General features: G+C 69.0%; 1 protein-coding gene, 1 long non-coding RNA gene and 3 other non-coding genes across 7 annotated transcripts; 4 read left to right on the top strand and 1 right to left on the bottom strand.

Annotated features, from left to right (window-relative positions):
* Positions 1–249: 249 nt before the first annotated feature.
* LOC119564963 (protein kinase C and casein kinase substrate in neurons protein 2) lies at positions 250–6,008 on the bottom strand. Of its 2 annotated transcripts, none has more exons than XM_037888716.2 (6): positions 5,396–6,008; positions 3,361–3,428; positions 2,920–3,076; positions 2,259–2,494; positions 1,281–1,436; positions 250–453 (listed from the first exon to the last, which is right to left on the bottom strand). In XM_037888716.2, the coding sequence occupies exons 2-6, from the start codon at positions 3,418–3,420 to the stop codon at positions 274–276; spliced, it is 789 nt and encodes a 262-aa protein (XP_037744644.1). In that variant the 5' UTR covers positions 3,421–3,428; positions 5,396–6,008; the 3' UTR covers positions 250–273. The 2 variants fall into 2 exon arrangements, with proteins under 2 accessions (XP_037744644.1, XP_037744643.2); XM_037888715.2 differs by lacking the exon at positions 5,396–6,008 and adding an exon at positions 3,737–3,791.
* A 1,104-nt stretch (positions 6,009–7,112) lies between these two features.
* Positions 7,113–8,745, top strand: LOC114018265. 2 transcript variants are annotated; one of them, XR_005223717.2, is made up of 4 exons: positions 7,113–7,241; positions 7,655–7,827; positions 8,088–8,194; positions 8,541–8,745. It is a non-coding gene; the product is annotated as an uncharacterized LOC114018265 (long non-coding RNA). The 2 variants fall into 2 exon arrangements; XR_006287781.1 differs by having other exon boundaries at positions 7,197–7,241; positions 7,658–7,827.
* On the top strand, positions 7,502–7,591 carry LOC119564964. Its single transcript, XR_005223718.1, has one exon. It is a non-coding gene; the product is annotated as a small nucleolar RNA SNORD88 (small nucleolar RNA).
* On the top strand, positions 7,913–8,002 carry LOC114018266. The gene has a single exon (XR_003563658.1). It is a non-coding gene; the product is annotated as a small nucleolar RNA SNORD88 (small nucleolar RNA).
* LOC114018267 lies at positions 8,367–8,457 on the top strand. The gene has a single exon (XR_003563659.2). It is a non-coding gene; the product is annotated as a small nucleolar RNA SNORD88 (small nucleolar RNA).
* Positions 8,746–10,056: the final 1,311 nt, after the last annotated feature.

A 10,056-nucleotide genomic window follows, 5' to 3' on the forward strand; every position in this document is an offset into this window, starting at 1 on the left:
GGGGACGGGGGTCTCTCTTACACTGGGCGGGCGGTGGGGGTCCAGCCGGCGGGGGGAGGGGGGTCTCTCTTACCCGGGGCGGGGCTGTGGGGTCCAGCCGGCGGGGGAGGGGGGGTCTCTCTTACCCGGGGCGGGCGGTGGGGTCCAGCCGGCGGGGGAGGGGGGTCTCTCTTACCCGGGGCGGGCGGTGGGGTCCAGCCGGCGGGGGGAGGGGGGTCTCTCTTACCCGGGGCGGGCAGTGGGGTCCAGCCGGCAGGGGGAGGGGGGTCTCTCTTACCCGGGGTGGGCAGTGGGGTCCAGCCGGCGCTGCAGAGCCGCCAAGGCCTCCTTGAGGAACTCGATGCGTCTCTGCTCGAACTCCTGGCCCTGCTCGAAGACCGACTCCATCTCCTCCACGTAGCGCGGGCTGGCGCGGGTCAGCTCCGCCAGCGCCTGCTCGTAGTGCTGCCGCTCCTGGGGGGCAGGGGCGTCAGGGGGGCCCTGGGGGCAGGGGCAGCCCCAAGGCCAGGAGAAGAAAGGGCCTCCCATGGACCCGTTCGCGCCGGCGCGGGGCGGGGGAGTCCAGCAGTCTGGACCAACGAGGAGGGCGTGGGAATTTTCTGCAATCAGTCGGAGGAACACGGTGTGTGCCTCAGTTTCCCCTATGAGTTGCACTGTGCCCTGCGGGTGGCACAGGGCTGGTTACTCCCTGCAGAGGCCCAGAATCGCAGCTGTGACCCGCGCCGGCTGTCTGGGGCTGGGGCCTGGCGCCGGGAGAGCCCACGAAGACAAAAACTGGGACATTGGCTATCTTGCAACTAACGGCCGTGGCAGGGCGGCCGGCCGGATCTGACCAGCCAGGGAGCAAAGGGCGGAGGGGTGGGGGGGGGCTGGCGCCTGCAACCTGGGACCGGGACCAAGTGGGAGCTGGGGGGGTCGTTGCTGGGCCAGGCTCCGGGGCACCAGAGCGGTCCAGGGGGCAACTCCTCGCCGTGCTACCCAAGGAGCGTCCCGTCCCACCGGCTGGGTGGCACAGGAGGGGTGTGGTGGGGTCCCGCTGGTGGCGGGCTGCCCCCCAGGGGGTACGGGGCTCTCTTGGGGGGTCTGTTGCTGGGGGGAGGGCAAACCAGGGGGCTGCAGGCTCCAAGGAGGCAGAGCAGCCATGGGGCTGACGCTGGTGGAAGAGCGGGACCCCTGGGGGTCCGGCCCACGGACGGGGGCCTCCCCGAGGCTGTCCCGAAGCTGGACCCAGTGCCGGGCCCGTGACCCGGGGAGAGGGGTCCGCGGCCGGGCGCGCCCACCTTGTGCGTCTCCAGGGAATGGCGCTGGCGCTCCTCCCGCAGGGCCCGCTGGCGGTCGGGGGCCAGCGGGGGGCCCCCCGGGGCCAGCTGCTCCCGCCCCGCGGCCACGTGCTCCTTGCGGCAGGCCCGGTGGTACGAGGCTTTGGCCTTCTCCACCTGGGGAAGGGGCGAAACAGGGGGCTGCAACTGGGGCTGGGACCCCTAGGGCCCCTGACCCCCCCCCCGCAGCCCCACTGACTCCCACCCCGTGGCCCCCCTCATCCTCCCATATTCCCGTAACCTCCCCACAACCTCCACCCAGTACCTCCACAAGCACCCCCCCACTCAGAATGCACCCCCCAAACACTGGGCCCCATGCAGCGCCCCCAATGTGCCCCCCCGCAGCACCCCACCCCCTGCTCCGTGCCCATGCACCGCCCCCCATGTGGCACCCCACCCCCTGCTCCCATGCATTACCCCCAGGCAGCGCCCCGCCCCCTGGGCAGCACCCTCGTGCACTGCCCCCCCCGCAGCACCCCACCCCCTGCTCTGTGGGCAGCGCCCCCCAGCACGGCGCCCCATCCCCTGCCCTCCGTGCAGTGCCCCCCATGCACAGCCCCCCCGCAGCACCCCACCCCCTGCTCCGTGTTACCCGGGCCGTGCCCCCCAGCGCGGCGCCCCATCCCCTGCCCTCCATGCAGTGCCCCCCATGCACAGCCCCCCCCCGCAGCACCCCACCCCCTGCTCCGTGCCCCCCAGCCTGCACCATCCCCCGCAGCACCCCACCCCCTGCTCCGTGCCCCCAGCCTGCCCCATCCCCTGCCCTCCATGCAGTGCCCCCCATGCACAGCCCCCCCCCGCAGCACCCCACCCCCTGCTCCGTGCCCCCCCAGCCTGCCCCATCCCCTGCCCTCCATGCACAGCCCCCCGCTCCGTGCCCCCCAGCCTGCCCCATCCCCTGCCCCCGTGCGCCCCCGCCCCGCCCCCCGCAGCACCCACCTTGTGCAGGCGGCGGGCCCAGGGTTTCTGGGCGCGCCGGAAGCCGCTCTCCAGCTCGCGGGCCTCGCGGAACCTGCCCAGCAGCTTGCGGTGGTAATTCTCCCGCTGCCAGCCCCGCACGCGGGCCAGCTCCTCCGCCACCAGCGCCCGCTGCGTCTCCCGGTGCAGCCGGCTCAGCCGCTCCGTGGAGTCCAGGAAGGCCTGCCAGGCCCGGCGCACCGAGCCGTACAGGGGGCCTGCGGGAGAGCGGAGATGGGGGCGCCGTGCTCCGGGGGCTCGGCAGGGGGCGCGGGGCTGCAGGGTCGGTAGGGGGTGCTGTGCTGTGGGGTCGTGGGATGGGGGGCTCGGCAGGGGGCGCTGGGCTGCAGGGCGGTGGGGCAGGAGGCTCGGTAGGGGGCACTGGGCTGTGGGGTCGTGGGATGGGGGGCTCAGCAGGGGGCGCTGGGCTGCGGGGTGGTGGGCCAGGAGGCTCGGTAGGGGGCGCTGTGCTGCAGGGGGGCTCAGCAGGGGGCCCTGGGCTGCAGGGCGGTGGGGCAGGAGGCTCGGTAGGGGGCGCTGGGCTGCAGGGGGGCTCAGCAGGGGGCGCTGTGCTGCAGGGGGGGTCGGGTGGGGGGCTCGTTAGGGGACACCGTGCTGCAGGGGGCAGGGGGTGGGGACTCACTCGCATCCACCAGGGGGCGCCACTTCTGCACCCAGGCCCCCATGTGCCGGGCGTAGCTGCCTTCGATCCGCGCCCGGTCCCGGAAGCAGCCGACCAGCTGGTCGCAGACCTGGGACCCCTCCTCCAGCCGCCGCACCGTGCGCTGGTACCGGTTCGGCTGGGGGGGGGCAGACGTGTGGGGGGGTCAGACCCAGCTGGAGCCCTGCTCCATTTCACCCCCCCCCACTCCCATGTCGCCCTGGGGGGGGTGTTTGGGGAAGAAGCTGGGGGGAGGAGATGGGGGGGTCCCCTATGTGTACCCCCCCATCTCCTCCCCAACAGCCGAGCCACCCCTCAGCCCCAGAGCCAGCCCCACCCAGAACTCCACTGCAGGGACCGAGCCCCCCTCCACTGCCCCTCCCGTGGCCCCCTCAGCCGCTCCCCCTCCCCCCGGCCGCTCACCATCCAGAAGCTGTCGCTGGGGGGCTCGTCCCCGGCCACCTCACTGTAGATCTCCGACATGGTCCAACCTGGGGGGGGGGGCAAAATGGGGGTGGGGGGTGGTGAGACCTGCCCGGATGGCCTCTCCCCCAGCCCTCCAGGGGGACCCGCCCCCGGAGCCTGACCCCCCTCTTACTTGCACCCCCACAGTAAGACTAGAGTCCCCTCCTCAAGCTCCCCCCCCCATGGCCTTCTCTCTCCACGGCCAAACCTGCCCGGTCAGTGTGCCGGGGCCCCACGGCCCCGCCACAGCCCCACAGGAAACCCCCAGCTGCACAGGGAACCCCTGGCCACGCTCCAGGCCCACGCGCCCCCCTCCGGCCCCCTCGGCCGGTACCTTGTGGGGCTGGCGCTGCCCAGGGCCCGACAGCCCGGCTGCAGCACGGGGTGACTGGGGGGGGGGTCGGGCGCTGATGTGGAGGCGGGCGGCGCGGGGAACGACATGTGTTAGCAGTTAGGGAAGATGGAGCCGCGCCATGGGCCAGCTCCAGCCAGGAGGCCGACGGGGCTGGTTCCTGCATCCGCCCCCCCCACCGCCTGTCACCGAGGGGGCTGTCAGGGCGGTGCTGGTACTGGGGTTGGGGCACCCTGCTTCCACCATCGCCCCCCTTCCCCGGAGCCACCCCCACCTCGCTAGGGGTCACCATGGGGCTGCTAGGGGCTACCGTGGCATTGCCAAGGGCTGCACCAAGGTCGCTAGGGGTCGCCGTGGCGTTGCCGAGGGCCTTGCTGGCATCGCCGTGGTGTCGCTCGGGGCTACCATGACGTTGCCGAGGGCCTTGCTGGCATCGCGAGGGGTCGCCGTGGTGTCGCTCGGGGCTACCATGACGTTGCCGAGGGCCTTGCTGGCATCGCTAGGGGTCGCCGTGGTGTCGCTCGGGGCTACCATGACGTTGCCGAGGGCCTTGCTGGCATCACAAGGGGTCGCTGTGGCGTCTCCCTCCATGGCAGCCAGGCCCGGATGCGGGGACCCAAGCCGCCGCCTTAGTGGGACAGGCCTTGCCCTTTTTTGGGGGGGCTGCTGGCTCCCCACGGGGGCTGCTCCCCAGCTGGGCAGGTGTCTCGGCCGCCCCATAAGACCTGGACCCTGGGGCACCATGCAGCTGGGGCTGGCTCCCCACCTGGAAACGCTGCCCCTTCCCCGTGGGCCTCTGCTCTGGACCTCCAGGGATGTGCCCCCTGCTCTTCCCTCTCCCCCACCCCCCGAGTGTGTCCCCCCTCCTGGTCCCATCTCCCCCGGCCGGGACCAGGGTTGACTCGGGGTGAGAAACTGGAAAAAAATTAAGTGTGGGGGGGGAGTAGGGACAGAGAACAGGCTTCCTGGCCCTGCCCCTTCCCCTCAGCCCCCCTCTGGCCCTGCCCCCCTCCTTCCACTCCCCCCCCCCCCTCCACCCCATCCTCCCCCGCTCCTGGCATCTGCGCCTGGATTTTCCAGCCACTTGCACTGGCCAGGAAGCAGGGAAAATAACGGCCGAAGGGAAGAATGGGGGGCCAGGACCCGCCAGTGCCCATGGGGGGGGCAGCAACATGGGGGAAGGGCCATGAGTGAGTTTCTCCCCTTATCCTGCCTGCTCCCTCCCGACTCTGGCACCCCCCGACCTCTCTTCTCTGCCTCCCCCCCGCCTCTCCCCATCCCATGGAAACCCTTAATCTCTCCCAGCAGCTGTGCAGACCTGTCTCCCAACCAAAGAGCCCCCCCTGCCTCCCAGCCCTGTCCCCAGCCCCCCTCTGCCCACCCCCAATTCCCATCTCCCCACTCCCTGTGCCCCAATTCTCCCTTTCTCCCAGCCCTGACCCCCCCACCCCGTCCTCTGAGCCCCCTCCGATTCCTACCCCGCAACCCCCTCCTCCCAGCCCCCCAGTGCTCCGTAATTCCTCCTGTCCTCCCCCACACCCCACTCCCCCCCAGCTGGGACACATCAACTGGCAACATGGGCGGGGGGGGGCAGTGCTGGTGGGGGGGGATCCCAGCCCAGTTACCCTCCTTTACACTCACCCCTTCCCTTCTCTGGGTGTCTCTCCCTCTCTGCAGGGGCGGGCGGCTCCAGGATTCCTGGGCAGGGAATGTCAGAATTCAGGGGGAGGGGGCTGGGGGCTCTCGACACACATGAGCTGTTAACCCCTTCAGCTCCCCACACAGCTCAAAGGGCCTGGCTGGACACTGCTGTGGGGAAGCTCACAGCGCTGGGGTCCCCGGCTGGAGGCACTGCCATGAGAAAGTTTGCAGCACTGGGGTCCCCGGCTGGGGGCACTGCTGTGGGGAAGCTCACAGTGCCAGGGTCCCCGACTTGGGGGCACTGCTGTGGGGGAGCTTGCAGTGCTGGGGGCACTGCTGTGGGGAAGCTGGCAGCACCGGGGACACCATGTGGGGAAGCTCACAGCACCGGCATCCCTGGCTTGGGGGCACTGCTGGGAGGAAGCTGGCAGCATTGGGGACCCCAGTTTGGGGGCACTGCTGGGGGGAAGCTCGCAGCACCGGGAGTCCCTGGCTTGAGGGCACTGCTGTGGGGAAGCTCATAGCGCCAGGGTCCCTGGCTTGGGGGCACTGCTGCGGGGAAGCTCTCAGGGCTGCAAAGCTCTCTCACACACGTCACCACTCCCGACATGCCCCGGCCGCCCCACCCCGAGCGGGGCGCGTGCCAGGCCCGTTCAGGGCCTGACAGCTGTGGCAGCTGTTCCACTGGGCTATTTCCAGGCAGCTTGGACGGAGGCATGGCCACCCCCACCCCCGCCCCTTCCTGCTGCCATGGGGCTGCTCGGGGCCCAGAGCCAGCTGTCCCCAGGGGCAGACGTGGGGCTGGGACACCCCGTGCCAGGCAGAGCTGTAAAAATAACCAGCGCGGCCACCGCAGCCAGCCCCGCCCAGGACCGGCTGGGCCAGGAATATTTCTGGCTCCTGGGCCCGGTGTCTTGTTTCCGGGGCTAGTAGCAACTGAAGGACAGGGACCCCTGGGGACTGGGGCCAGGCCTCAGGGCTGGGGGTTCCTGGGGTCTGGGATATAGCTGGGGGGGGCCCCCCATGTCTCAGTTCTGTAGGTTCCTGGGGGCTGGGATACAGTGGGGGAGACAGGTTCGTATCTCGGTGCTGGGGGTTCCTGGGGGATGGGATAAAGCGTGGGGGGGCATGTCTCAGTTCTGGGGGTTCCTGGGGGGTGGGATATAGCGGGGAGCTGTCAGGAGCCCCTGAGGGGGTGTTCCATCCCCTTCCTTTTTCGGGGGGTCCCCCTGTCCTTGGGGGTCCTCCTTGCCCCTCACTCTGCCCCCGAGCGCTGTGCTACCCCATAGGCATGGGGCGGACCACCCCTCTTCCTGCTGCTCTAGTTCCTGCTCCCCCTACTCCCAAGCCCCACCCCATCCCGGCCTCTCCCTCCCCTTCTCAGGCTCCTCCCCCTCCTTAGGCTCCTCCCCATTCCCAGGCCCTGCCCCTGCCCCTTCCTAGGCCCCACCCCATCCCTATCCCCATCTTAGGCCCCGCCCCTTCTGCCTCCCCTCTCAATTCCTAGCCCCCCTCCCCACTCCCGGGCCCTCCCTTCAGCTATTCCTAGGCCCCGCCCCTTGAGGGCTGTCTTTCCAGGTGCCTGTCCCGCTCTCACACAAAGATACCCCCGCTCCCCTCCCGCCCCTTCCCCCCCAGCGCTCTCCTCCTCCCCCTCCCCACAGCCCCCTCCCCTCGCCGGGAGAGGAGAGGCAAGGCGAGGCGGGGTCCTGGCCTTTTCCGTCAGGCGCGCTGCTGGGCAGCCCTGACCCGGGGGTCCTCACGGGGAGCTTTAAATGGCGAGGCCCCCCGCGAGGCCTGCGCCACGTGGAGCAGGGGCTGGCTGGGGACACGTGCGGGCGGATGGGTGAGCGGTGCGGGGCAGCCGGGCCGGGCCGGGCCTGGCCTAGAGAGGGGGGGATCCCGTGGGGAGCCCTGCGGAGAGGTGGGGACAGGGGGAGGTAGAAGTGGGGTGACCTGCGATGGGGGGGAGGCTTGGGGCAAGAGACTGGTGGTATTAGGGAGGGGGCTGGGCTGGGGGGGGTGTCTGTGGTGGAGAGAGCGGGGTGATGGAAGGGGGGCGGGGTGAGGGAAGGGGGGGCTTGTCCTGCTGTGTAGGGCGGGCTGGGTCCCCCATGATGTCAGCACTGGGCTCTGAACTCCTGTGAGGACATCGGTGCCTCCTGGGGACTTGACACCCCGGGGACTGAGGGGGCCAGCCTTGAGCAAGGTTTTTTTGGGGGGTGAGACCTGCTAATGCTCCGCTCCTCTCCTTCCCAGCAGTGACCCCGCCATGGATGGGCCGTGGGATGGGCTGCCGTCCCTGGGGAGATCTTCTCTCTCTTCTTCTCCCCCCCCCCCCCGTGAGCTGACCCGGGGGAGGCTGGAGGAATGAAGTTGGTACTGCCCTGCAGAGCCCCATGGGTACTGGGGTGCAGTGAGCCCCCTGGCTGGTAGGTATTAGACTGATGCTGCCCCTGTGCCCCCATAGAACCCAAATGCTGGGGAACCCCAGCCTGCCCCCCCCATGGGGCAGAGGATCCCCAATGATGTCAGCACTGGGCTCTGAACTCCTGTGACGAAATCAGTGCCTCCTGGGACAATGACACCCTGGAGACTGAGGGGGCTCTGGGGGACAGTGCATCCCAGCTTGACCCTGTTCTGGGGGCTCTGAGCTGGGGTGCAGTGCTGACTGGGTCTGCTCCCCCACCAGGTGCTGTGCAGTGACCATGAGTGGCACTGGGCTCGTGGGGGTGAAAAATCCCCAAGACTGACCTGCCCTACACTTCTGCAAGGACTTCCCTGCAGCCCCCCAGAACGGTGAGTATCATGGGGGGGGGGGGGGCAGAGCAGCCGAGGTTCCACTGTGGGTGGGGGGTGCGGGAGGGACATCGGGAACATGTGGGGAGTGGGGTTGAATGTGGGTCCTGGGGTATGTGATTTGGGGGGGAGAATATGGGGCTGGGGCTTGATGCAGGGTGGGGGCGCTGGGGATCCCCAATGATGTCAGCACTGGGCTCCGAACTCCTGTGATGAAATCAGTGCCTCCTGGGGACTTGACACCCTGGGGGACTGAGGGGACTGCAGCTGGGATTGGGGGGGCAGTGACCGATTGAGGTGCAGGGGGGCTGTGCTGAGGCTAACACAGCCCACGTTTCTCTTCTAGGTGCGGAGATCCTGCATGTGCCAATCCCTGCACTGGTCCAGGGAGCCAGGACTCCTGGGTTCTGTTCCTAGTTCTGGTGCCCCTTGTAGCTAACCTGAGGCCCAGGCCGGGGCCTGTTGATCGGGGGGCGGGGTTCATGTCCCCTCCCCACTGATCCCCAGCAGCTGCAGCTCCTGTCCTGCCAATAAAGTCGTGTTGATCTGAATGGAGCCCTGGGATGAGTTGCTTGTGGTCTTGGGGGGAGCATGAGGTTTGTGTGGGTGGGGGTGTCCCAGGGGCCCCTCCTCCCACCATCTGGGAGGAAGTGACCTCTCTGGGGCTGGATCCTTGCTGCAGTGGCTGCTTGGCCCTGGCGCAGGGGGGAGCGGGTCCTCTGCTGTTTAGTGCGGCTCTGAATGCTTGCTGGGGGGGGGGGATCTCCCCCAACAACAAGGAGTCTGTGCCCCCCACTGGCACAAATGGCACTGGGCCAGCTCCCTGCCTGGGAAGAAGAGCAGCAGGGGTGATGCAGTTGCACACATGTGCCTCAGTTTCCCCTGCTTTGCATGGCTCTGGGGTGGCAGACCAAGAGCCGGAGGGGGTTGTGCCACAGGGCAGCAAGGGGTCAGACAAAGGGGAGCTGAAACTGACCATGCCCAGTGAGACTCCCCACAGCCAGCTGGGGGAGAAGAGGGGGTTCCCTTGTTAAAAAGGCTTCTGGGGGCATCTGTAAATACCCCCAGGGGCTGGGCTGGATTCCCAGTAGGGAGACAAGGGGCGCAGGTGCTGAAGGCCCAGTGTGTCCTTGGGGTGGGTGCATGAAAGGGGTGGCTCCCGGCAGCCTGGTTCCTGGCAGGGGCATAGAGCAGGGCAGATGCCCGCTTGCCCTGATCTAGCACTGCCTTCCGCTGGGGTGGGTGGCTCAGGCTCTGGTGCAGACACTGGGCTGACAGGTGCAGGGTCTAGCAGACCGTGCCCCCCCCCACCCCCGGTGGGTTGGCAGAGATCTCTGCTATCTGGGGTGGCTGGGCCCTTTCACCCTAACCTGTTGGCCTAGAAAACAAGGGGTGGGCACTGCAGGCCCCCAGCACCAGCCAGATGTGAAGGGGGATGGTGCTGGTCCCCACCCTGGCCGAACTAGTTACTCAGGCTCTGCTAGTGAGTTAATCCCACCCTTCATGCCCTGGGGGGGAGGGTGTTACACCCAGGGCACAGGTGGCTGGTGCCAGCTGTCGGGCTAGGGCTCCACAAGGCAGCTCTGTGTGTGGTCCGCCCAGCCCCCCTGCCCAGGGTGCTAGGGGATGCTGGGGCTTGGTTTGCCTCCCAGCCATCCAGGGAGTGGCTGGGGTGGGGGTGGGGGGCAGAATGGTGGAGGAAGTGGGATAACAGCCCCAGGTGGATGGTGCTTGTCAGAACTCACCTGGGGTGAAGAGGTGTCCCTGTCCCCACCCCCATTGTGTTTGAGTGAGGGGGGATGGGTGGATGGAGGGGGGGGGTGTCCAGCAGGGGGCAAAACCTTGGCTGCAAACAGTGGCTG

Source organism: Chelonia mydas, unplaced genomic scaffold, assembly GCF_015237465.2.
Source record: "Chelonia mydas isolate rCheMyd1 unplaced genomic scaffold, rCheMyd1.pri.v2 scaffold_106_arrow_ctg1, whole genome shotgun sequence".
Classification (NCBI taxonomy): domain Eukaryota; kingdom Metazoa; phylum Chordata; order Testudines; family Cheloniidae; genus Chelonia; species Chelonia mydas.